Genomic DNA, 26,703 nt, shown 5'->3' on the forward strand with positions numbered 1-26,703 from the left:
TTTATTAAATACAAACTATTTTTAGTCTGCAATAGGAAATTATATATATATCCCCATCCCATCATCAGTTCAACTGGGAGAGAGTATAAAACCTGTGCACTGTTGACTATGGCTGGTAAGTTTCATTAGCACACTAGCCAGGTTCAAACAGGGGTGGTGGTCTTTTGCTACATGCTACTTAACAATAGAGATGAGACCAGTCCTCTATTATAAGAGCTATATGAATCCTGCATTATAGAAAATAAAAGTCCCCGTCACACCCCCAGTTAGACCAGGGGAGAGCAATATGAAATATGGTAACAGTTTGCTGAACAGTGGGCCTGATTCAGAGCTGGACGCTCTGACAGACCGCTCGCTCTGAATCAGGGCGTTTTTTGTTTTTTTTTGGAGCAGCCTCGCTCGCATAGCTGTGAGTGACCACCCACAGCTATTGCGAGCGGCCAGGATGATGGTCGCGATGGTCCATCGGGCTTGCGACGAGACTGGTAGGATCTCGTGGTCGCAAGCCCCAGAGAGCTTCCGGCTCTAATAGAGCTGGAAGCTCTCCCACTGACATCAATGGTGATGTCAGTGGGGCCGCCCACAAACGGCAGGTGTTCGCTTGGGAATGCCTACGTTTGTGAAGCCACCCCCCGGCCATGCCTACAAAACGGGGCAAGCTGTCGATCAACATCGACAGCCACCCCTTTTGTAGTGAGCCATGGAGCGAGTGCTTTTTGCGCTTGCTCCGGGGCTCGCACGTGCGCACTGGGCCACCATCGATCCGCTTGCGAGCGGGTCTGAATCAGGCCCAGTGTTCTGTTCCTTACACCAGGTGTACAGGACAGACTAAAAGCAGATAGATGGCAGAGGCTATGATTGGCTTGCTGGTCAGACTGTTTAGCATGCTAGCCGGGTTCATTAGCATACTAACCGCCTGAGCCATAGGCCGCCCCCAGGTGTCTTACTATAGGCCCGAACGTAAAATAAAAGTCTTCTTATATAAACATCCATAAACAGAACTAAGGGCCTGATTCAGCAAGGATCGCTATTCTGCTTATACAGCACGCAACGCAGATGCTAATATCAGCGGGGATATGTACATTTTTACATTCGCATTGCGATCGCAGCCTAACGTAAGGACGCCCATTTTCTCTTACATCCTTATACTTTGGCAACATAGCGAAACAAAATCGGTAACATCGAGTAACATCGGACTCATACGCACAGGTAAGGTAGGTCAGACCTCACTCAGGAATTGCTAACTTCAGCGCACGCTATGAGGCCTCAGGCTGCGTCTAGTATCGCAGTGGATAATGTACGCCCCTGCAACGGTGTTGAAACGCATTGGCACGACTGCATTCGCACAACTCCCCCCGCTCCCCTCTCCCCGTCACCTCCCACAAACGCCACGTCCTGTCAATCACTCTAAGATGGATCTGCGTAGCCTCTGCGATCTCAGACCCGATTGCAGTGGCTGGTTGGCGCACGTGCGCTGCGATACATACGCATGCGCAGAACGCAACAATGGGCCGATTGCGTGCGTGTAAGCAACTGTGTTCCTTGCTGAATCAGGCCCTATGCACGGAGATTACAATAAAGAGCTTGGTGCAAACAGTTAATATCGGGACCATTATCTAATCACACACACCTTGGTCAGACAGAAAGTCCAGCATGGTCTGCAGAAGGAAGGACAAGTGGCGGACACACAACGCAGGGTTCCCCATCCTCCGCGACGCGTACACCAGCTCATGTAGTAGGCGCATCTGTACTGCGGCCCAGCCTCTGTGCGCACCTGCAGAGAGAACGACAAGGAGGAGAACGGTCTTTACAGGCCCCGCTACAGCTGACAAGGAAACCAACGTCTGTACAGAACCCCAGAACGGTTCCTTATTACTGAACAGACAAAAAGGTGCAAAGTGGAGACAAGTCGGTTGTGAGGACGGATCTTGTTTTTGTGTTTTGCGTAACTACAGGCGACACAGACTTGTACCTAACAGTGTCGCATTTGCGTTTGCGGCTGAAGGGCTGTAATTGGGTTTTGATGGGGGCGTTCACACGTAGGCCATGTTTGGTGAGGGCTCCTTGGCAGACTTGTGAACAATGCAGAGCGGTGCCTCCGTGTGTCGACGAGTACCAACAGGAGCAGAGATACGCCCAACACTGTGTACGGGGGAATGTGCACACATTTCGTTCTCTGCACGCAATACGGAAGTACAGCGGACCTGCGTTTCAATCTACATCCGCCCCATACAGTGGAAGTTTTCACACATTTTACTGGATCAATATACTATCAATAGTCACAATCATAATTCAGTTTATGGAGGAGAAGGGAAAGTGAAATGCAGAATATTAGTGACTTGGGACCATGCGCTCCTCCAGATCGGTTTGTCCAGAGACGCTCCCCTTCCACCTGCTGCGTTTGTATCCCAGACAGCGATGCCAACGCTCCCTCATGGTGAGCTGCCCACTGGCATACAAGGAGGGCACTGACTACACATTATGCTAACGCATACACGGTATAGGGGTAATTACGAGCCACGTGCAGCGGCATCACACGGAAGTACAGTAATCCACCTTCGCAGCTTGCCCTGCGCATCCTTATGGGGGTGCAAGGAAAAGCCTGCGATGTTGGTGGCTGTGAGGCTCCGGCTAAACCACCCGTCTAGTTATCGAAAACTTTTCCCATTTCTTCTAAAATACTGATCATCGCAGCCTCACTAGTAGCTGAAAGTAACCGGAGAGTGAGGGGCCATCGGGTCTTTTTTGTATTTTTTTTTTTTTTACAAGTGTCACTTTGTGTTTTTGTTTTTTCATCTCGCTTAGAGACGCACTTTTCTGCCGAAGCTGGAATATACAAAATGCATTAAAAAAAAATGTATAAAATAAGAGCTGAGCTAACCCAGCAATAATGTGGCGCAAACTTCAGGTGTCATGGAGAGGAAATGGTTGTGCTCCGCTCCGGGCAGCAAGTTAGGTACAGGGGTCTTCTATTCACTGTGAGCACAAACCCAACTAAGGTCACCACCAGGCGTCAGAGGGATTAATCTGGCTGCAGCGGGAATATTAGGACAATGGGCTCTAAATAAATAGAGATTAAAGGGACAGACTTAGATCTGGCAGCACAACAATAAAGCCAGTAACTCTGCACCCGGGTGTGGGATCACTAGGTCTACAGTAAAAAGGTAGACAATGTTTAGGTAGAGACAATACAAGTTAGACAGGCAGTAGGTCGACAGGGTCTGAAGGTCGACAGGATCTGAAGGTCGACACACTAAAAGGTCGACTAGTAAGAAGGTCGACAGGGACCAAAGGTCAACAGACAAATGGTCGAATTTTTTTTTTTTTTTTGGGGGGGGGGGGTTTTCTAGCCCCAATCTTTACCTTAACCCTCCCCTTGGTGCCTAACCCTAACCGTAACTTCTGGTGCCTAACCCTCCAGTAAATGTCTAACCCTAACCCTCCCCTTGGTGCCTAACCCTCCGGTAAATGTATAACCCTAACCATCCCCTTGGTGCCTAACCGTAACTTCTAGTGTCTAACCCTCCGGTAAATGTATAACCCTAACCCTCCCCTTGGTGTCTAACCCTAACCGTAACTTATAGTGCCTAACCCTCCGGTAAATGTCTAACCCTAACCATCCCCTTGGTGCCTAACCGTAACTTCTAGTACCTAACCCTCCGGTAAATGTCTAACCCTAACCATCCCCTTGGTGCCTAACCCTAACTTCTAGTACCTAACCCTCCCCTTGGTGCCTAACCGTTACCGTAACTTCTACTGCCTAACCCTCCGGTAAATGTCTAACCCTAACCCTCCCCTTGGTGCCTAACCCTCCGGTAAATGTATAACCCTAACCCTCCCCTTGGTGCCTAACCCTCCGGTAAATGTCTAACCCTAACCATCCCCTTGGTGCCTAACCATAACTTCTAGTACCTAACCCTCCGGTAAATGTCTAACCCTAACCATCCCCTTGGTGCCTAACCCTAACTTCTAGTACCTAACCCTCCCCTTGGTGCCTAACCGTTACCGTAACTTCTACTGCCTAACCCTCCGGTAAATGTCTAACCCTAACCCTCCCCTTGGTGCCTAACCCTCCGGTAAATGTATAACCCTAACCCTCCCTCCTGGTGCCTAACCCTAACTGTCGGTGTAAGTGCCTAACTCTAAAAAAAAAAAAAAAAGTGTCGACCATCTTTGGGTCGACCTAATGACCCTGTCAGCCTTCTGTCCCTGTCGACCTTTAGTGTGTCAACCTTCAGACCCTGTCGACCTGTCTAACGTGTATCATCTACCAAAACATTGTCTACCTTTTACTTTTACTGTAGACCGAATGACCGGATAGGTGGGGTCAGATGTAACATTTGCAGGGAGAGTCCGATGTGAGAGGGCCGTGTCCAAATTCGGATCTAAATTGCTGTATAACAATAAAACTGTCCGGCATGTGTGGGCTACATGCAGAAGCAGCCGGTATTTACCCTGCATGCTAAACAAATATATTTGCCCGCCTTGAAGTTCAGCACAGTGTCGAGGAGCAAAGTTACCCGCTATTTTCTGCTTTGCTCCAAACTCAGGACCAGCTCCTAATTCTGTAAGACAGCTCTAGTGTAATGTTACTAGCTTTCAGAACTAAAGATTACATATAAAACAGAAAATGACAAATAGTATTGTATTTAATGATGTAAACAAAACACTCATTTATACTATATGTAAAAACGATTATTGTAGTTAAATTGTTCATGAAAACACATGTTACTTTAACTTAATCTACATCGTGCTTGCAATATATATTTTTAAGTGTTTTGAGTATATGACTCATGAATTCAGAGCGAGAAAATAATTTTATTTGCTGTTATACTTTGCAGGTGGTTTGTTAATAACATGTTAATTATAAGTTATCATTAAATGGTCAATAGTTTATTCACTTCAGTATTATATACTGAAACCCTCAGTTCTGTAGAATAAAATTGAGAAGCAGCACGGGACTTTCGGAAAGCGCCACAAGATGAGCCCCTCCCTCATTTTATCACGCTGCGGTCTTCGTTTTGTACCACGCACATACTGTATATAGTATAAACCACTCACTTTCCATGGTAAACTCATGAGCTTTGGCGGAAGTTGGGGCTCCTAGCGCCACCAAAGAAAATGCTGCGAGTTGCAGGCACCAGTGCGATAGCTGTAAATAAGCCCCTTCATTGAAAGTGGCATAAATGTAAAAAGCAAAACCAACTTGGTTTTGACTTTTAAGGCTACTTTTACTGGTCACAATATTAATGTGACAATGACATAAATTATAGGAGTCTCATTTCACCCGTCGCCCGCAGTAATGAATTATTACTCCCCATATTCCCGTTCCCCAGCTCCCTGCTCCTGGGCTTAGTTCCACCTAGCTGAGCATCTCAATAAGTTATAAAAAGCCATCCAGCTTCTGTTCCCAGTAATCCAGGACTCCAGCGCTGGTCCCTGCCCCCTCCCCCACGCATTAGTCACAGTCACACAAGAGGCGGCTTTTCCTTTTCTTCCCTTTTTGTTTTGCTGCTTAAACAGATTAGGCAGCGTGCGCGGCAGTCGCTGAAAGCTTTGCTGGCGGCGACCACAAAACGAAATTAAAATATTAAACACACTAAATGCTTTTATACTTCAGCAACTTGTGAACAGATAAAAAAAAAAAATAGGCTTACAAATAAAATAAAAAATAGCTTAGCGCTGTACAGAGCAGATATAAAAGAGGAACGGAGGCCGGGACTTTCATGTCGCTGACGAAAGGAAAACAATAGAACACCTCCAAGTGAGATGACAGAGCGCAGAGGACGTTTGCAGAAAGTTACTGCGGGAACGTTCCAGCCTCTTCTGGGGGCAGCGGAAGGCTTGCAGGATGGATCTTGGGCACACTCTCTTAACAGGGCATTAAGGTGCAAATGAAACTAACAACCGATTGGTCACTTATGCTCATTGTCTAAATAGAACTAGACAGATGACAGCTATTTGCTGATTGGCTGCTGCAGTACAGGACACATTTACCGTGTAGGCGCAATGTAGGACTTTATATTATGATCCATTCGGAAAAAAAAAAAATAGAGTTGTGCAAATGTTCATGAAATCACAGTGCAAATAGGAGAATGAGCGCAAATGTCTTGTCGGAGGTTACGCACCAGGTCAGCTCTATGTTTGTATAACAAGTGGACATCAGTAAATTATACGGGACTCATCCAGAAACTCACTAGCGCCCTTTTCCATTTAAACTGTTGTTTAAAAAAATCTTTTTTGGGATTAAACTATTTGTCCAATTTTTTATTATTTATTTATTTTTATTCAAGACCCCCATCCATATGGCCGTAGCGCCTCTATGTTATCGGTGTTCTGGAGTCAGCGCTAACGGAAAGCGAAGGCGGTGATATAGAGTACCGGCATTAATACAAGTGATCTAAATTTACAGTTTCAGTGAAAAGAAGTTACTTCTATTTCATATTTGTCCTTTCATTTTCTGAAGCGCACTAGGAGGGTGATGGACTCGGTCGGGGGATATAGTACACGTTTCCCTCTGCACCAGCACCCATGAGCTGGGTCCTTTCTGCCGCAGTTACCTTTGCTGAAGTCTTTGGGGTCCAGGGATAAGCTGTAGCCAGGCAGAGTCTCCAGCAGGAGCTTGTAACATGCTTTCCAGCCTGGCTGCGGGATGGTGGGGGCCACGCACTGCATGGCGGCCACCCGCTTAAAGAAAGCGGACTTGCGGTGGAAGCCGATGAGTTCGTACAGCTCAGAGAGGACGCTGTATCGCTGAATCTTTTCCTCCTCAGACAGCTGGAAGAGAAGAAAATATACATATAAATCACCTGTACAGTGAGTGACTGATATCCATCTACATCATTTAAGTGACAGTAACTAATGGGTCTATTTACTAAGCCTGGGAGAGAAATAAAGTGCCAACCAATCAGCTCCTAATTGTCGTTTTCCAAACACAGCCTGAAAGATGACAGGAGCTGATCGGTTGGTAGTTTCTCTCTCTCTCCACGGCTTAGTAAATAGACCCCCTATAGTAGTTAAAATGTATGACAGGGGAAAGTTACCGTCACTAAAAAAAACAAACCCTCCTTTAACCGGTGGTGTCTGATCACAGAGCAAGTTACTGCCAGCGCAGCTTGTGATTGGAAACAGGGTTCTAGGTCCGCAGCCTTTAGTGCCAGAGGCAGAAGTATTAGATTACAGAGTATATATACTGCAACAGCAGCAATGACAGTTCATGCCAATGCAGGAATGACAGTGACTCTGATCTAAGCCAGCAGCTCTCCTGGAAATAAACAAGGTGCTATAAAATACAGGTCGTAGCACCAGCTCAGTATCACAGTCCCATTACATTTCTTACGTTTACATAGAACTAGAATGAAGCTGTAGTGGGGAGCAAACTAAACATTACGGCAACAAACGTTAAACAAATAAAAGGACTGTAAGTGGAACCGCTGTACTGTTCACAAAAATAGATTTCTGAAAACGGACGGCCACACGGCTCTCCATTGCTCTGTATAAACACAAAAGGCTGCACCAGCACAGAGCTCGACATGCCATTAGTCTGCAAAAGAGGATTAATAAATGCCAAAACAAAAAAGAACAACGCTGTGTTGCATAAAGCACATAATAATTACAATACTGTACTGGATGAACTCGCTTTATAACTGCTGAGAAATACTGCTAGGGTGATCGTAACAGAGTACTGTCGCCACCTAGTGACCAGCTGAAAGCACAGCAGGTACAGAATTCAGGGGATGGCTGGCAAGTAATTGTTATATTTAAATTTGTGAACATAAAAGGTTTGTGTTTATTTAGAAGTATGTTAAATTGATATCTCTAGTGGTTAAACACTGGAGCTTGGGCACTTTATTTATGGCTCCAAAAGTACAAGCTCCTCTCTCTCTAAACCCAGTCGGGACTATCCTAAAGGAGCGTACACACTAGATGATATGCTCCCTGAGCGATATCGTCTAGTATGTCCCTGGCAGGGTGTGCTCAGTGTCGTTCATGACATTGAGCACACCCGCTGAACGATATCATTAACGATATCGTTCGGCGACGGGCTCTCTCCCACATTCCCCAACATGCAGCAACCTGACAATATCGTCAGGTTGGCCTGAAGGTTTGCCAGATAAACGATAAATACGAACGATCTGCAAGAACGCGCATCGTTGGTCGTTCATCATTATCGTTCATCTCTTAGGTGAAAAAATAGACGATAACGTTAACGACTGAATGATATAGTTATCGTTCAGTCGTCCACTTTAATCGCCAAGTGTGTACACACCTTAAGTTTTTAAGTTTGTTTATTTATTTATTTTTTAAACCAAGCCCCAATGACAGACCAAGAGGACACAGGAAAGCATAAACCTTAACGAGGAGAATAGGAAACAACAAGGAAAAAAAAAAAATCTAAAAAGTTAAGTTTTTTTTGCAAAAAAAATACCATTTTCCCTTTTGTCCCTGTCTAGGGGGGCGCACTGGTAGCACAGTGGACGTTTGAAAACTGTTCCTACCATATACTTAGAAGTTGCAATGCACCTTAACGTCCAAAACTGGCATACTTGGTTGCAAAAAACTTTGATATATGTAGTGTTCAGTGAATGGGAGTCCTGAAGACCAGGTGGTCGGCCACAGCTTCTCAGCCAAGGATCCATGCCATGCAGCCCAAAAAGTAGCTACTGATCTTGTACAGTGTGTCGTCAGAAACAGATTTGCCTGCCCTACGTAATCCTGATAATTACCAAAGCCTTGTAATGGTTGGCTTTGACACCGGCCAACCTCTCTTGTGGGCATCATAGAGTACCAAAAGTGAAGAGTTATGGTAGACTTACCTTTGTTAACTCTACTTCTTCAAAGTCCGTAGGGTCCACAGGGATACCATGGGGTGTGTGTGGTTGGAGTGATCCGGGCACCAAAAAGTTAAAGCTTTAGCTCCCAGGGTGCCCCGGACCTCCTCCACATATACCCGGCCCCCAGCCACAGGCAGACAGTATTGTAAACAAGCCCAAGGCAGGAGCAGGAAAGAGCAGAAGTAATAACGCCTCAAAGGGCTTGAGTAGTTGGTTCAGTATAACCTAGCCCCAGGGGGAGGTATACAGGGAGACTGGACCCGAATCTCCCGAGACCTGTAGCTTCAATATGGCCCCGAGTAATGGCTGCTGAGCGTCTCATATAGGGAGGAGGGTGAGGAGGAGCACTCAGAGGCCGCACTACAGCGTCCTTCGGCTGGTCTCCACAACCGGAGGCAAGGACTGTATAAAAACACGCGATTCCCTGCCAGCAGGTTATCGCCTTACCTGTCTTCCCAGTTTGCCCTGGGATCCAGTGGAGTGGCTAGCCAAGGCCAGCTGGTGCCCACCGTAATCACCAGAGGGGGTAGATGGAGCACCAGCGGGGGTAGATGGAGCAGTAGCGCAGGCACCCATCCGGACGCCTCGCTGCTTGCTCTGAAAAAAAAAGAAAATAAACTCATAAAAATAAAGCTGCCGAAGCAGTCCCCGTCTAAAGGTGCAATCGGTCCTGCCGGCACCAAACGTAAAAACGGTCTGCCTGTGGCTGTGGGCGGGGTATATGGGGAGGACGACCGATGCATCCAGGGAATTAAAGTTTTGACTGTTTGGTGCCCGGATCTCTCCAACCAAACAAACACACACACACACACACACACACACCCACCCCATGTTATCCCTGTAGATCCCCTATGGACCCTGAATAAGAAAGGTTACCTGTCCAGCGTACTTCATTTGGCTTACTGACATAGGTCCTCAAAGCTCCGACAGCACTTGGAGCGAAGAGAGACATATTTTTCTATGGACTTACCGCGGTCCAAGGCCGGAATCACCATGTCCCGATTAATGGGGAACCTGGAGACCACTTTGGGCTGAAAGGAAGGTTTAGTCTGAAACCAGTCCTGTCTTCATATAGATGAGTAGTGTTGAGCTACAAGGGAGAGCCCAAAGCTCCAAAACTCTCCTAGCTGTGACAGGAAGGTAATCTTCCGGCTAAGGAACTTGACCTTCACTGAATCCAACGGTTTGAAAGGAAGACACTTTAGGGCTGTCAACATCAGGTAGAGTTCCCAAGACGCTACATGGGTAATGGGGGGGGTATGCAGGTTGCACATACCAGTGATCGCAGAAAGAGCTGAAACCTGAACCTTCAAGGCGCTAAGTCTCATCCAGCCTCTCCAACAAGAGCAGGAGTAAACAGGCCAACCAAAAAGAAGAGGTTGGATATCCCTTCCGTTCACAACAGAACAAGTAAGTCTTACACCTACTGCCAAAATGTCTGGCTGAAATAGGCTTCTTATCGGAGAACGGTCTGAACCATGCTGTTAAAGAAGTCCTTAGCACTAAGGATCATGGCTTCAATCCCCACAAAGATAAAGCCAGCAGATCTAAAGGTCTGCTGAAGAAAAAAAACCCAGAGCCAACAGGTCTTGTTTAGAGGAAGACATCACACCTCTTCCACGCAAGAATGCTCCCCCTCTAACTACAGCGGTTAAAAAAGCTCTGAGCGCCACCACATTAATATGTGGAAACCCTGAAGGTGGCACTTAACGTTGTGAATGTCTGAGCACGATCAACTGAAAACAAAGTAAACCGTGCTGCCTTAAAGGTCGAAGCATCTCTCCAAAAACTTTCATGCAAAACTGAACAGACACCAGCCTGCAAGCGAACAGCAGCTGTAGCGAGAATCCCTGTAGCGAGAGGTTCTTGTCCACCGGCAAGAACATTTTCAGATGCTGGGAGTAGTATAGCAGCCCCAAGACGACCATCCACGTGGAAGGCGTCAGGTTGAATTTTTTTTGCAGTTGAAGACTCAACCATATGATTGTCAGGTCTGAGCATTAGCCAGAACATCAGCCTGCCTCAAGGCTGGCTTGTCCATCTTTATCAGCCGATCATCTAAGGTAGAGAATGACATTCAGCCCCCAGATCTGAGAAGGGCAAACATCACTGATATTATCTTCACAAACACACATCAGGTTGAATGGTGGAGTCAAAAATTGGGTATGGCCAGCAGATCTGAGAAGGAACTGGTAGCCTTCCCTGATTGGAACATGCCCGAACATGTATTAATGTAACACGTCCCTGCTGCCGATGACAGACCTCAGGAACTCCATCTTGATCCAGCCCATCTGAAGCTGGATATTTAGATTCAGAATGTGGCGATTTCTGTGCCGAGAAAAGAGAGAAGTGAAAACCTAATAGCTTCTGCTCTTTCGACACTAGAATTACTACCATAATTGCCTACCCTCCCGATTCGGCCGGGAGCCTACGAAAAATCCGGGGGCGCTCCCGGCCCCCTGGAAAGGAAGGCAAGCCTCCCGGCCCCAGTGAGTCAGCTGTATAAACCCCAGCAGCGGGAGAGGAAGGGGGGGGGGGTGACGCAATTCGCGCTGAATCGTGTCATTGTAGCTCCACCCCCTGCTTCACAATACCATTTATCTCGGCATTGTGTAGAGGGGGCGGAGTTACTATAACGTGATCGCGCTGTCACGCCCTATGCCCCACCCCAATGACGCGTTATGGTCCAGACCACACCCCCTTTTCGCTGCGACACGCCCCCCGTGTGGTTACCCGACAGCTCCCTCCCGGAAGGAGGAAGCCAAATGCCGGCAACCCCGATTACTACCCCTGATGAGATTAAGTACTGAACAGCTTCGTTCTGAGGATAGCTGTAGCTTATCTTATATATGACGGCCGGTGAAGAAAGACCAGGTGTATTTTTATCATTTTTGAAATCTGCACTTTACAGACACACAAATATACTAGCACCCATTTACATGTACCCCCAATTTAACTACAGCAATTATTTTTCACAAAAAACATAGCTTTATATAATTTTTCAACACTTATGCAAATATGCATATAACAGCCCTTTGACTCAATATAAGATCCCTAAGTACTTATATTAGGGCTTTAATACACTTCTATATTGATTTCCTTGGTCATTTAGGCTTTTTAGGTGGTACAGACAGATTCCCCCCCCCCCCAAAAAAAAAATTGTCCTTTTTCGCTATTCGCTGCACTCGCACGTATACATTTTTACCTGTTTTGCAAATGAATAGGGCGAAAAGCGGGAGCACGCATTGTGTAAGTAGGCAAAAACTTCGCCTCAAAATAAACGAATGAGGTGAAAACAGCCCTGTAACCTGGGGGGATCATTCAGACGCGCTCGCGAGCAAAGTTCGCTCGCAAGCGGGTCGATGTTGTGAGAATGCGCAGGCGCACAACGGAGGGAGCTCCGTCGTGCGCATGCGCGAGACCCGGCGAGCGGCGTGAAATACGTTGCTCGGGGTCTAGCACCAAAGGGGGCGTGCTGTCGATGGTGACTGACAGCACGCCCCCTTTGGTGGGCGTGCCGGGGGCGTGGCGGCCAGAAGGAGGCGTTCCCATGGGAACGCCTACCGTCTGAGTCCGGCCCCACTGACATCAGTAATGATGTCAGTGGGAGTGACTTTGGCTCTGATAGAGCCAAAATCACTCCTGGGCTTGCGGCAGCGAGACCCTACCGCAGGGTCTCGTCGCAAGCCCGATAGACCATCATCATGGACGCTCGCATAAGCTGTGGGTGGTAACCCACAGCTATGCGAGCGTCCATAAGGCCGCTCCACATTTAAATAGGACGGCCCTGATTCAGAGCGAGCGTTCTGCTCTGAATCAGGGCCCTGGTCCACGATGTATCCCAAATTACATGGCCGCCCCTGCCTCGCTGGGTCTAGTGTGCGACTGCCACAACAGACTGACCCCACAGTTAGGCTCCCAGCAATGGGATACGGGCTCTTTGCAGAGAAAATCTTACTGTAATAAACATTACAAAAAAAAAAAAAAAGACAGTGAAATAAGTGCAGTTCTAATGATATTTAGTTTGTAATTTACTCACTGTGATGAGATGCTGCATTAATGGGAACAATGGAGCTGAGTCTTTGACTGGACAATGGACCTGATTCAGACCCGCTCGCTAAGGGGCTCACTGTGAGCGATTTTCCCCCAACTGCACATGCGTATAATTCACAGAGCGCGTGCGCATGCCATTCGTTGTGATCTGATTTTGGTAGCTCGTAAGCCACTATCAGGTCGCTATTTTGAGTGACAGATAGCGCCGTTTGTGGGTGGCAACAGGGGAAGGTGCCTGTGAACGGGGGAGTGGTGTTGCGAATGCAGGCGTGTCTGCCCGCCAAAACAGCGTTTAAAGGGTGTGCATAATTAGCAAAGTAGCGTCATTGTTCATGTCACCTGCATGTATTTCAGCCAGCGCTGATCGCAGTGCTTGCGGCAGGCTATGGCAACCCTAAGGGCTGCGACCAGCTCCGATGGCTCAAGATGGTCCCGATTAATCCTTCATTTCCCGAAGATGACGTGTATTGCGAGTGGCAAGGGGGCGTCTTCAGACACTTGCGAGCGCACAGTGGGCATCCATACGCAACGCAGTGCGAGCTCTTAATTTACATATCCCGCCCCTTTCTGCAAGCGAGCGATCGCATCTTGCGAGCGGGTCTGAATCAGGCCCAATGTGCAGGAGGCCAGGCGAGGGGTTTGTGGCTGCAAATCGCATGATGTCACAGTTATGTGTGATCCCAGACGATGCTTTTGTAAATGCGTTACAGAGAACGTCCGCTCACATATGTAAGTTGAACCAAACAAAGTCATAATTTTTATTGCCCCCAGATGACCAGCCTTTATCGCTTCTATGCCCAGGCAGTATTGAGAGTGGGCAGTGGGGAGAGATTCCTGCTAGGGCACCGATCTCCATCTTGGGCCCGTATTCAATTAGACATGAAAAGTTGCAATCGGTGAAAAGCTTTCGCCAATGCGTGGTTTTCGCCACTTTCCGAAGTATCTCCCTATTCAATTCCAGGACGTTTTCACCTGGGCGAAAAACTCTATAGGCAAAAACAAGCGATAAAGTTTCTTCACCCAGAGGCAGGAGAGAAGATGAGCAAAATCCCTATATTGAGTTAAAAATGTAGGGACTTGGGGCCTGATTCAGAGCCGCTCGTAAGCGGGCGCTCGTTCGTTCCGACCGATGTTCGCACAACTGCGCATGCGTACGGATTTTAATATGCATGCGCGAACCAGTCAGTGCGCCGAAAATTGTTTGATCGCTAAATAGCGAATGCCTGCTATTTTGAGTGACAGGAGGAGGCGTATGTGGGTGGTAACAGGGGAAGGTGCTTGAAAACGGAGAGTGGAGATCAGAACGCAGGCGTGCTTAAAGGTCAAAACGGGCGTTTTATGGGTGTGCATAATTAATACAGCAGCGTCATGGACCACGTCACTTGGTTGATTTATAGTCAGAACTGCTCGCAAGATTGTGGTAGGAAAAACCAACCACAAGAATAGCGAGCAGTTCATACGCTGTTCGATGTACTCGATTAATCTATTAAATAGCGGACATGACGTATGGTGCGAGCGGCCAAGGGGCGTCTTTTTCAAAATTACGACCGCCAGTTTTGTTCGCTTGTTCAGACATAGAGGCGTGAACAGACCGCAAAGTGCGAACGGTTCATTTAAATAGCCACCCCTTTTAAATGAACGAGCGAGCGCGAATAGCGTCCGGCTCTGAATCAGGCCCTTGGTTCAGAACCCTTTGGACACCCCCTTTATGACTAATTAGGCAAAAATAACAATAGAAAATGATCTTAATTCACCCTAAAAAAAAAAAAAACGACATGTCATCGTTGGGGCGAAATTTAAAGTGTTTGAAAATGAAGCTAAAGTATTGGGACAAGCATTTTGGGGGGCTGTAAGGATGGGACAAACATTTTGTGGGGCTGTATGGATGGGACAAGCATTTAGGGGGGCTGTATGGATGGGACAAGTGTTTTTAGGATTGCAGGTGTATTTTTAAAATCTGCACTTTACAGACACACAAATATACCTGCACCCATTTACATGTACCCCCAATTTAAATACAGCAATTATTTTTCACAAAAGACATTGCTTTATATCATTGTTCAACACTTATGCATATAACAGCCCTTTGACTCAATATAAGATCCCTAATTACTATTATTAGGGCTATTAATACACTTCTATATTGATTCCCTGGGTGAGTTAGGTTTTTCGGGGGTACAGACTGATTTCCCCCCAAAAAAATACTTAGTTATTTGCTGCATTCGCACATATGCGTTTTCGCCTGATTTGCAATTGAATAGGGCGCAAAGCGGGAGCGCGCATTGTGTAAGTAGCCGAAAACTTTGCCTCAAAACAAGCGACTACATTGCGCTTACGCCGATCGCAGCTTTTCGCCCGTAATGGAATACAGGCCTTGGGCTGCACAGCGGTTAGTCCTGCACGCAGCTATACAATGGCGGCCAGCCTGTGTCACCCACGTCACTACTGGTGCCACCTCCTTTAGCTCATGTAGTAACCACCACTAAGTGTTCACCTAACGGCAGTCGGTTAGGAATTCCTCTTACAACGTTCTCAGAGAATAATAAAGGAACGATAAACCATGTGAATCCCTGTAATGTAATAGTGTCACAGCTGCTATGTTCTTTAACTAGCACCAGGAAAGTATGAAGATTGCAGTAACGCACACGGCACGTGTTACTACCAATTCTAACCAGAACCGGTCCTTGGTCACCGAACTGTGAGAGGTGCATGGCCTAAAGCAGAGGTTCCCAAACTCCGCCATTACAGTCCAGGTTTTAAGGCTATCCATGCTTGAGAACAGGTGACTTAATTAGTACCTCAGTCAAGTTGATTTAACCATCTGGGCACAAGCATGGATATCCTTAAAACCTGGACTGTAATGGCGAAGTTTGGGAACCTCTGGCCTAAAGAATTAGTGACATTTTATAGTCATACCAGCATCTTATATCAGCCTAAGCCCAGGCTTAGAACAGTAAGTGACAGTGTAACGATTCCCAGAACAGATCACGCAGACTGACCTGACGTAGGTTTATGTAGACCACGCTCTGCAGGAATTCCGAGGCCTCCATGCTCTTTTTCTGTATCGCCAGAACCCGTACCGCTTTCACGCAGGCCTCCAGCTCGATCACCCCGGCCGCCTTGGACTGCAGATAAGATTATATTATTATTAGGGGGCTTACAGCAGTACAGCAATAACTGACTATAAAAATAAAATCATTCATTCCAACAGAGCAGATGAGAAACTTTCACACATTATGTACAAATTCGCAACTTTAACATGATTCATATAACTGGGTAGAACCCGGCTGACGTCGCCCCATTAATAAATCCCAGCAAATACTATCTGAGTTTTATGAATTCATGGAAGAAATTTCAGAAAGGGACATAGAGGGGTTATTGGGCTGTGGCGCCAGGTTTCATACTGCATCATCACATACGGCGTATTCTAGCGCAGCACAGGACTCGCACGGTTGTCAGAACAGCTTAGTTCACAATAAAATTTTATGAGGGGGGCAATATAATTAGCGCCATGGCCCGTTCCGGAACAGCTCTTAGCAGCCCACAACATAGCAAGATTTGCGTCGCACGCCACAGAAGTGCGCCCGTTACAATGAGAGGTTCAGCCTACCATAAATGGCCGATATGTGCGCAGCACTGCTGGTCGGGCATATCACAGTGAACTGAAATGACCCCTTCTCAGTCATGAAACATTTCTTCATACCTCAAACTCACTCATACATCAAGGGTGTAACTATACCCATGGCAGCTGTGCCGCAACACTCCAGGAAATGTCAGCTCTGAAGACGAGGCAGAATTTAATCTTCCAGAAAGCTCAGATCTCGTGTGTTTTGGATGGCGTATAATCTACATGTGATGCAAAACACGTGATATCTGGGCTTTCCAGGACAATAACATTTTGCCTCATTTCCACAGCTGCACCTAGCGGGAAAAACAGAGGTGAATCCGCGCCGCTCATAGCTAATAACCACCATTATTATTGCTGATGACATGGAGCTTGGGAGAGTAAGCGCCATTTAATATCAAGGTGGCTCCCGCAGGGCCATCCTGACGTACAGGCACACTGGGCAGCTGCCCAAGGCACCATGATTTTAGAGACCTTAGAGCAAGGGAAGGCAGGGCCGGGGGACATCTACATGTAGTGTACGGCCGCTCGCTCCGTGCATCGGCCAGCCAGCTCTGATTGCGAATTACACACAATCACAGCCACAAAGCCGGATTTAAGGGGTGGGGGGAACAGGAGGCACGATCCCCAGGGACCCTCTCTATCAGGGGGCCCCCCTTACTTTGATCACAGCTGCAGTGCAGAGCAGGAACTGCACTGCGAACTGGAGAAGAAGAGAGGGATTTGGAATCCTTAATCCTCGCTTTTATATCCTGCTTTTTATGTTTATACACTGATTTTGTTTAAAGTACCAATAAATCTAAAAGGTTTAAATTTTATTTTCCATTTATATTACCGTGAATGGCTAGGTAGGGGCCCCAGTGCAGTGCTTTGCCCAGGCCCCTACAATGCTGTTAAGACGGCCCTGGGCCCCCAGCGTCTCACATTGCAAGAAAAGAAAAAAGGCGGGAAAACTGTGTCCTATGTTGGTCACCATAATAGCAGCAAAAGGCTGGGAATGTACCCTTAGTAGTTAGGCACACTAACCCCATCGTCGCCATGGTACGAGTCACCTCCACTCCACTCCACACCAAGCGGCCGTGAGAGGAAACTCATATACATGAGGGGAAGCAGTTCCGCAGCCCTCGATGGCATAAATTATGGCACGAAACGGGCAGCTAAATCTGGCTATTGGAGCCCTGTGTCGAGCTGAGCTGTTATGTGTTGGGGGGAGGTTTAATGACACATTTATTTAACTATCACACCCCCCAAAGATTGTCGCTTACATTAATCTCACAAAACCTCAGCAACAACACAGTAATGTGGAAATACAGAGGTAAAATATCACTGGCTGCGTCCAGGTCACATCCGGGATATCCTGATAGTGTATAGATTCATAATAAATAAGGTTATGTCTAATTCTGAACACTAACAGGGGTATTCAATATGGGTGCGATAACATCGTTTTTGCGTTAATATTGGAGGTATGACATCATTATCGCAGGTTTTACTTTTACACCGTATTCAATTTCAAAGACTTATCGCAGTTTTGAAAAGTCTTTGATAAAAAACGGTGATAACTTTTCACCATTGAATAGGTGTCGAAAAAAAGTGCAGAATTGGGGTTTAGGGGTGCAGGCTTAAAAAAAATAGCCTGCACCCCTGGGAATGACATTTAAAAAAGAACTGTGTCAAAAAAAGTTTTTAAAAAAAAAATAGGGACACCCCAAAAAATTAATTAAAAAATTGGGGTGGAAAAAAAAAAAAAAAAATGGGAAAAAATTGTTAAACAATAGGGAAATAGGTTCAGGGCTATTCTGCATGTATGCGGCAGGTGTATTCTAGAATAGATTATTAGCGGCAGGTGTTTTCTAGATTAGATTATTAGCGGCAGGTGTTTTCTAGAATAGATTTATAGCGGCAGGTGCACAAATGCAGAATTTTTAAAAAATAACTTTAGGGACTTAAAAATATGCTAGTACCCATTTTCATGTACCCCAAATTTGATGGGACCACTTAAAAAAAAATGAAAAAAATTACCCAAGTGCTCTTCTGCATCACTTCTTCAATGTCGGGAAAATAACACCTGCTGCGGCTATTTAAATCCCCGACTTTCAATTAAAGGCTAAAACGGGGGTACCCATAGTGTTCCCCCATGTTTTTACAACTTTAGGGGGGTCTTACAATTATTTTAAGGAAAAATTCGTAACTTTACGCAAATCCAACTTCGGAGTTTCCCGTTTTCGTTAATTTTATATTGAATACGGGGATAAGCGGGAGCGCTCACCATACCTTAACGCAGAAAAAAACTCCGATATGAAACGTTAACTTCGACAGTGAAGTTAACGTTTCATATTGAATACCCCTCTAAGAAATGTAGGATACTTCTCCCTCGGTAACCGCTATACACCTGAGTTAATTACAGCATAATAACTGCGTTGGGCACATATAGGACGGCCGTGTAATATTCAGTGCGGTCCCTAACAAGGAGGTCAGACGTATCTCTAGTGATTAGTGTGTGAGGTCAGACACAGGACATGAACGGCGAATGTTTCACCACAGGGGACTGGGGATTAAGCATTAATTATACTAACAGGAAAGGTCTTCCTTAATAATTAACAACTGACTTGAAATGAAGCAGCATAATTAACGCTGTATATCTGTAACTAGAAGACTTGGAACCCAGGTCTGTGACATCATAATTAAGGGGTTAAATACAAAGATAGATGCAAATTTGCATAAAGTATTAACCAATGGCATCCAGATATTTACATTCATTAGTTTACTTCGCACTAGCCTAGGGATGGACATCAGAAGTCGATGGTTAGCAACCATCGATGTTCCCGATTGGATGGAAGTGCTTTTTCCATTGAATTGCATGTATTTGATGGTTGCCAGCCTCTGGATACAGTTTTCCGATGCCAATTCGCCGCGGACATCTGGAAGTGGTGTCTGCAGCTCAGCTAGTTAATGTGCGCATACGCAAAGCTCTGAATGCTTCTGTGCATGCGCACAGTGTAATCATCGATGGCTACACCATCTGACTGGATTCGATGTGATTTTATGTCGGCAGATCGGCAACCATTCCATGCTGGGCTTTCTATGTCCATCTCTACACTAGACGTCTCAAAATGAAATGTTACATTGGAAACAGCAGTATGCTAGAACTCGGAGGATTAAATGCAGGCACAGACTGGAGGCAGCCATTTTGTGGACCAAGTTAATGAGAATTCAGCCATTTTACTCACTAAAACATATTGATGTCACAGAGGTATGAGACACCCCACTCCTCATGCCTCATCGATAACAATACTTTCTAGTGAATGTTTAGGCTGCATAGTGGTTAGTTCTCAATTTAGAAACATATAAATGTGTGTGCCATTATCAATGGGATGTAGTCATCATACCAGTGTGCGGGATGCCGAGGGGAAAAATACTGGCGCCGAAATCCAGACAGCGTCGGGATCCCGGCACCAGAATCCCAACAGCCAGCATCCCGAAGGAGAATGTCGGGCATTACGGGGAGGGTTGGGCACTAGGGAGGAGGGTTAGGTTTAGGGTGTGGGGGAGGTTAGGGTTAGGCAACGGGGTTGGGGTGTTAGGTTTAGGATGCGGTGGATGGTTTAGGGTGTGCGGGAGGTGCTAGGTCTGGGCACTAGGGGGGGGGAATGCTAGGGTTAGGCACCGGGAAGGGGGGGGGGTTAGGTTTAGGTGGCGGGGAGGGGAGGTTTAGGCACTAGGGGGGGGGGGCACCAGGGAGGGAGGGTTAGAGGTGAGTATGTCTTTCCTTATGGGTGTCGGTATTCTGACCAGCGTCTTCCCGACAGCCGGGATCTCATACCCAACCCTTATCAAGTAGCAAGAAAATACATAAATGTATGACAAAGAAGAGGGCGCTATTATTATGTAGCGTTAGGACCCCCAAAACGGAGACGCCTTGGTGGCTTACCATATGTTAGCAATGCAGAGATCTCCGTTACATATATTTGCAATTATGTAGGATGAGGATCTCATATGCTGGTCCTTTGCAGTGTGCTGGGGAACTCTGTTCTCTTGTCTAGATCAGCCCCTTCCTCACAAGCACCTGGGATGGGGCAATACATTGATTTCAGCAGCTGCCATTCTGTGTATTGCTTAGTGGTTCCACCCACAAAATGGCTGACTTCAGTTATACATAAGCAGCAGGCGCGCATATCACTGATATCGCCTGACAGAAAAATCATACATATTATGTATATGATGGTAACAGAACAAGACTCGCCCCGTAGAATAGCACCCTGTAAGTACCGTACCTTCCCGTAATAAGAGATGGCCTCTTTGTACTTCTCTATGACATCGTCAGGGCTCAGGCAGTTCTTGGCACGTCCAATCTCCATGCTGGCATCTAAATTTATCCCGTTGGTGGAGAGGGCACCTATTTCATGAAAATATTCACACTTTATTTAATTGAATTAAGGGCAGCTATTATCACTGATATTTTAATTTCATAAACGAAAAGTTAACACGCAGAAACCAGAACTGTGGTGTAATGTCTACCAGCCGCTCACATTTCCTCCATCCAAAATGGGGGCTCCTATAGCGGCAACGCACACAACAGTGGGGGCTCCTCTACCGGCAACGCACACAACAGTGGGGGCTCCTCTACCAGAAACGCACGCGACAGTGGGGGCTCCTCTACCGGCAACGCACGCAACAGTGGGGGCTCCTCTACCGGCAACGCACACAACAGTGGGGGCTCCTCTACCGGCAACGCACACAACAGTGGGGGCTCCTCTACCGGCAACGCACACAACAGTGGGGGCTCCTCTACCGGCAACGCACACAACAGTGGGGGCTCCTCTACCGGCAACGCACACAACAGTGGGGGCTCCTCTACCGGCAACGCACACAACAGTGGGGGCTCCTCTACCGGCAACGCACACAACAGTGGGGGCTCCCCTACCGGCAACGCACACAACAGTGGGGGCTCCCCTACCGGCAACGCACACAACATTGGGGGCTCCTCTACCGGCAACGCACACAACAGTGGGGGCTCCTCTACCGGCAACGCACACAACAGTGGGGGCTCCTCTACCGGCAACGCACACAACAGTGGGGGCTCCTCTACCGGCAACGCACACAACAGTGGGGGCTCCTCTACCGGCAACGCACACAACAGTGGGGGCTCCTCTACAGGCAACGCACACAACAGTGGGGGCTCCTCTACAGGCAACGCACACAACAGTGGGGGCTCCACTACCGGCAACGCACACAACAGTGGGGGCTCCTATAGCGGCAACGCACACAACAGTGGGGGCTCCTATAGCGGCAACGCACACAACAGTGGGGGCTCCTATAGCGGCAACGCACACAACAGTGGGGGCTCCTATAGCGGCAACGCACACAACAGTGGGGGCTACTATAGCGGCAACGCACACAACAGTGGGGGCTCCTATAGCGGCAACGCACACAACAGTGGGGGCTCCTCTACCAGCAACGCACACAACAGTGGGGGCTCCTCTACCGGCAACGCACACAACTGTGGGGGCTCCTCTACCGGCAACGCACACAACTGTGGGGGCTCCCCTACCGGCAACGCACACAACTGTGGGGGCTCCCCTACCGGCAACGCACACAACTGTGGGGGCTCCTCTACCGGCAACGCACACAACAGTGGGGGCTCCTCTACCGGCAACGCACACAACAGTGGGGGCTCCTCTACCGGCAACGCACACAACAGTGGGGGCTCCTCTACCGGCAACGCACACAACAGTGGGGGCTCCTCTACCGGCAACGCACACAACAGTGGGGGCTCCTCTACCGGCAACGCACACAACAGTGGGGGCGCCTCTACCGGCAACGCACACAACAGTGGGGGCTCCTCTACCGGCAACGCACACAACAGCGGAGGTTCTCCTACCCGGCAATGCACATAAAAGCGGGAGCTCCCTCACAAGGAATGCAGAGACAAGTGGGGCTCTGCTACCACGATTGCATACAACAAGTTGTTTATTACTATTAGATGATGGGGGTTGTGTATAGCTCAGTCTGCGGCAGACTCTGCAATAGGTGGCTGTGTTATTACTATTAGATGATGGGGGTGTGTATAGCAGAATCTGCAATAGGTGGCTGTGTTATTACTATTAGATGATGGGGTGTGTATAGCAGACTCTGCAATAGGTGGCTGTGTTATTACTATTAGATGATGGGGGTGTGTATAGCTCAGTCTGCGGCAGACTCTGCAATAGGTGGCTGTGTTATTACTATTAGATGATGGGGGTGTGTATAGCAGACTCTGCAATAGTTGGCTGTGTTATTACTATTAGATGATGGGGGTGTGTATAGCAGACTCTGCAATAGGTGGCTGTGTTATTACCATTAGATGATGGGGGTGTGTATAGCAGACTCTGCAATAGGTGGCTGTGTTATTACTATTAGATGATGGGGGTGTGTATAGCAGACTCTGCAATAGGTGGCTGTGTTATTACCATTAGATGATGGGGTTGTGTATAGCAGACTCTGCAATAGTTGGCTGTGTTATTACTATTAGATGATGGGGGGGGGGTGTATAGCAGACTCTGCAATAGGTGGCTGTGTTATTACTATTAGATGATGGGGGGTGTATAGCAGACTCTGCAATAGGTGGCTGTGTTATTACTATTAGATGATGGGGGTTGTGTATAGCACAGTCTGCGGCAGACTCTGCAATAGGTGGCTGTGTTATTATTATTAGATGATGGGGGTGTGTATAGCAGACTCTGCAATAGGTGGCTGTGTTATTACTATTAGATGATGGGGGGGTGTATAGCAGACTCTGGAATAGGTGGCTGTGTTATTACTATTAGATGATGGGGGGGTGTATAGCAGACTCTGGAATAGGTGGCTGTGTTATTACTATTAGATGATGGGGGGGTGTATAGCAGACTCTGGAATAGGTGGCTGTGTTATTATTATTAGATGATGGGGGGGTGTATAGCAGACTCTGGAATAGGGGGCTGTGTTATTACTATTAGATGACGGGGGGGTGTATAGCAGACTCTGCAATAGGTGGCTGTGTTATTACTATTAGATGATGGGGGTGTATAGCAGACTCTGCAATAGGTGGCTGTGTTATTACCATTAGATGATGGGGGGGTGTATAGCAGACTCTGCAATAGGTGGCTGTGTTATTACTATTAGATGATGGGGGGTGTGTATAGCAGACTCTGCAATAGGTGGCTATGTTATTACCATTAGATGATGGGGGTGTGTATAGCAGACTCTGCAATAGGTGGCTGTGTTATTACCATTAGATGATGGGGTTGTGTATAGCAGACTCTGCAATAGGTGGCTGTGTTATTACCATTAGATGATGGGGGTGTGTATAGCAGACTCTGCAATAGGTGGCTGTGTTATTACTATTAGATAATGGGGTTGTGTATAGCAGACCCTGCAATAGGTGGCTGTGTTATTACTATTAGATGATGGGGGTGTGTATAGCAGACTCTGCAATAGGTGGCTGTGTTATTACTATTAGATGATGGGGGGGGTGTATAGCAGACTCTGCAATAGGTGGCTGTGTTATTACCATTAGACGATGGGGGGTGTATAGCAGACTCTGCAATAGGTGGCTGTGTTATAATTATTAGATGATGGGGGTTGTGTATAGCACAGTCTGCGGCAGACTCTGCAATATGTGGCTGTGTTATTATTATTAGATGATGGGGGGGTGTATAGCAGACTCTGCAATAGGTGGCTGTGTTATTACTATTAGATGATGGGGGTGTGTATAGCAGACTCTGCAATAGGTGGCTGTGTTATTACTATTAGATGATGGGGGTGTGTATAGCAGACTCTGGAATAGGTGGCTGTGTTATTACTATTAGATGATGGGGGGGTGTATAGCAGACTCTGCAATAGGTGGCTGTGTTATTACCATTAGATGATGGGGGTGTGTATAGCTCAGTCTGCGGCAGACTCTGCAATAGGTGGCTGTGTTATTACTATTAGATGATGGGGGGGGTGTATAACAGACTCTGCAATAGGTGGCTGTGTTATTACTATTAGATGATGGGGGTGTGTATAGCAGACTCTGCAATAGGTGGCTGTGTTATTACCATTAGATGATGGGGGGGTGTATAGCAGACTCTGCAATAGGTGGCTGTGTTATTACTATTAGATGATGGGGGTGTGTATAGCAGACTCTGCAATAGGTGGCTGTGTTATTACCATTAGATGATGGGGGGGGGGGTGTATAGCAGACTCTGCAATAGGTGGCTGTGTTATTACTATTAGACGATGGGGGGGGTGTATAGCAGACTCTGCAATAGGTGGCTGTGTTATTACTATTAGATGATGGGGTGTGTATAGCAGACTCTGCAATAGGTGGCTGTGTTATTACTATTAGATGATGGGGGTGTGTATAGCAGACTCTGCAATAGGTGGCTGTGTTATTACTATTAGATGACGGGGGGGTGTATAGCAGACTCTGCAATAGGTGGCTGTGTTATTACTATTAGATGATGGGGGGTGTATAGCAGACTCTGCAATAGGTGGCTGTGTTATTACTATTAGATGACGGGGGGGTGTATAGCAGACTCTGCAATAGGTGGCTGTGTTATTACTATTAGATGACGGGGGGGTGTATAGCAGACTCTGCAATAGGTGGCTGTGTTATTACTATTAGATGATGGGGGGGTGTATAGCAGACTCTGCAATAGGTGGCTGTGTTATTACTATTAGATGATGGGGGGGGTGTATAGCAGACTCTGCAATAGGTGGCTGTGTTATTACTATTAGATAATGGGGGGGTGTATAGTAGACTCTGCAATAGGTGGCTATGTTATTATTATTAGATGATGGGGGTGTATAGCAGACTCTGCAATAGGTGGCTGTGTTATTACTATTAGATGATGGGGGGGGTATAGCAGACTCTGCAATAGGTGGCTGTGTTATTACTATTAGATGATGGGGGTGTGTATAGCAGACTCTGCAATAGGTGGCTGTGTTATTACTATTAGATGATGGGGGGGTGTATAGCAGACTCTGCAATAGGTGGCTGTGTTATTACTATTAGATGATGGGGGGGGTGTATAGCAGACTCTGCAATAGGTGGCTGTGTTATTACTATTAGATGATGGGGGGGTGTATAGCAGACTCTGCAATAGGTGGCTGTGTTATTACTATTAGATGATGGGGGGGGTGTATAGCAGACTCTGCAATAGGTGGCTGTGTTATTACTATTAGATGATGGGGGTGTGTATAGCAGACTCTGCAATAGGTGGCTGTGTTATTACTATTACATGATGGGGGTTGTGTATAGCTCAGTCTGCAGCAGACTCTGCAATAGGTGGCTGTGTTATTACTATTAGATGATGGGGGGGGTGTATAGCAGACTCTGCAATAGGTGGCTGTGTTATTACTATTAGATGATGGGGGTGTGTATAGCTCAGTCTGTGGCAGACTCTGCAATAGGTGGCTGTGTTATTATTATTAGATGATGGGGGTTGTGTATAGCAGACTCTGCAATAGGTGGCTGTGTTATTACTATTAGATGATGGGGGTGTATAGCAGACTCTGCAATAGGTGGCTGTGTTATTATTATTAGATGATGGGGGTTGTGTATAGCAGACTCTGCAATAGGTGGCTGTGTTATTACTATTAGATGATGGGGGTGTGTATAGCAGACTCTGCAATAGGTGGCTGTGTTATTACTATTAGATGATGGGGGGGGTGTATAGCAGACTCTGCAATAGGTGGCTGTGTTATTACTATTAGATGATGGGGGTGTGTATAGCAGACTCTGCAATAGGTGGCTGTGTTATTACTATTAGATGATGGGGGGGTGTATAGCAGACTCTGCAATAGGTGGCTGTGGTATTACTATTAGATGATGGGGGGGGTGTATAGCAGACTCTGCAATAGGTGGCTGTGTTATTACTATTAGATGATGGGGGGGTGTATAGCAGACTCTGCAATAGGTGGCTGTGTTATTACTATTAGATGATGGGGGTGTGTATAGCAGACTCTGTAATAGGTGGCTGTGTTATTACCATTAGATGATGGGGGGGTGTATAGCAGACTCTGCAATAGGTGGCTGTGTTATTACTATTAGATAATGGGGGTGTGAATAGCTCAGTCTGCGGCAGACTCTGCAATAGGTGGCTGTGTTATTACCATTAGATGATGGGGGTGTGTATAGCAGACTCTGCAATAGGTGGCTGTGTTATTACTATTAGATGATGGGGGGGTGTA

The 26,703-nt window shown here is 46.9% G+C and overlaps 1 protein-coding gene across 1 annotated transcript in view; it reads right to left on the reverse strand.

The window, feature by feature from the left end:
* The window catches only part of LOC148505570 (trafficking protein particle complex subunit 9), a 361,954-nt gene that overhangs the window by 313,615 nt on the left and 21,636 nt on the right, over positions 1-26,703 (reverse strand). The window contains exons 6-9 of the mRNA XM_088448050.1: positions 20,784-20,905; positions 15,887-16,012; positions 6,561-6,777; positions 1,631-1,774 (exon numbers count right to left, since the gene is read on the reverse strand). Of these exons, the coding sequence (XP_088304176.1) occupies positions 1,631-1,774; positions 6,561-6,777; positions 15,887-16,012; positions 20,784-20,905 (609 nt within the window). The remainder of the gene's footprint in view (positions 1-1,630; positions 1,775-6,560; positions 6,778-15,886; positions 16,013-20,783; positions 20,906-26,703) is intronic.

This window comes from Taudactylus pleione, unplaced genomic scaffold, assembly GCF_031769625.1.
Source record: "Taudactylus pleione unplaced genomic scaffold, aTauple2 ptg000450l, whole genome shotgun sequence".
NCBI classification, from domain to species: Eukaryota; Metazoa; Chordata; class Amphibia; order Anura; family Myobatrachidae; genus Taudactylus; species Taudactylus pleione.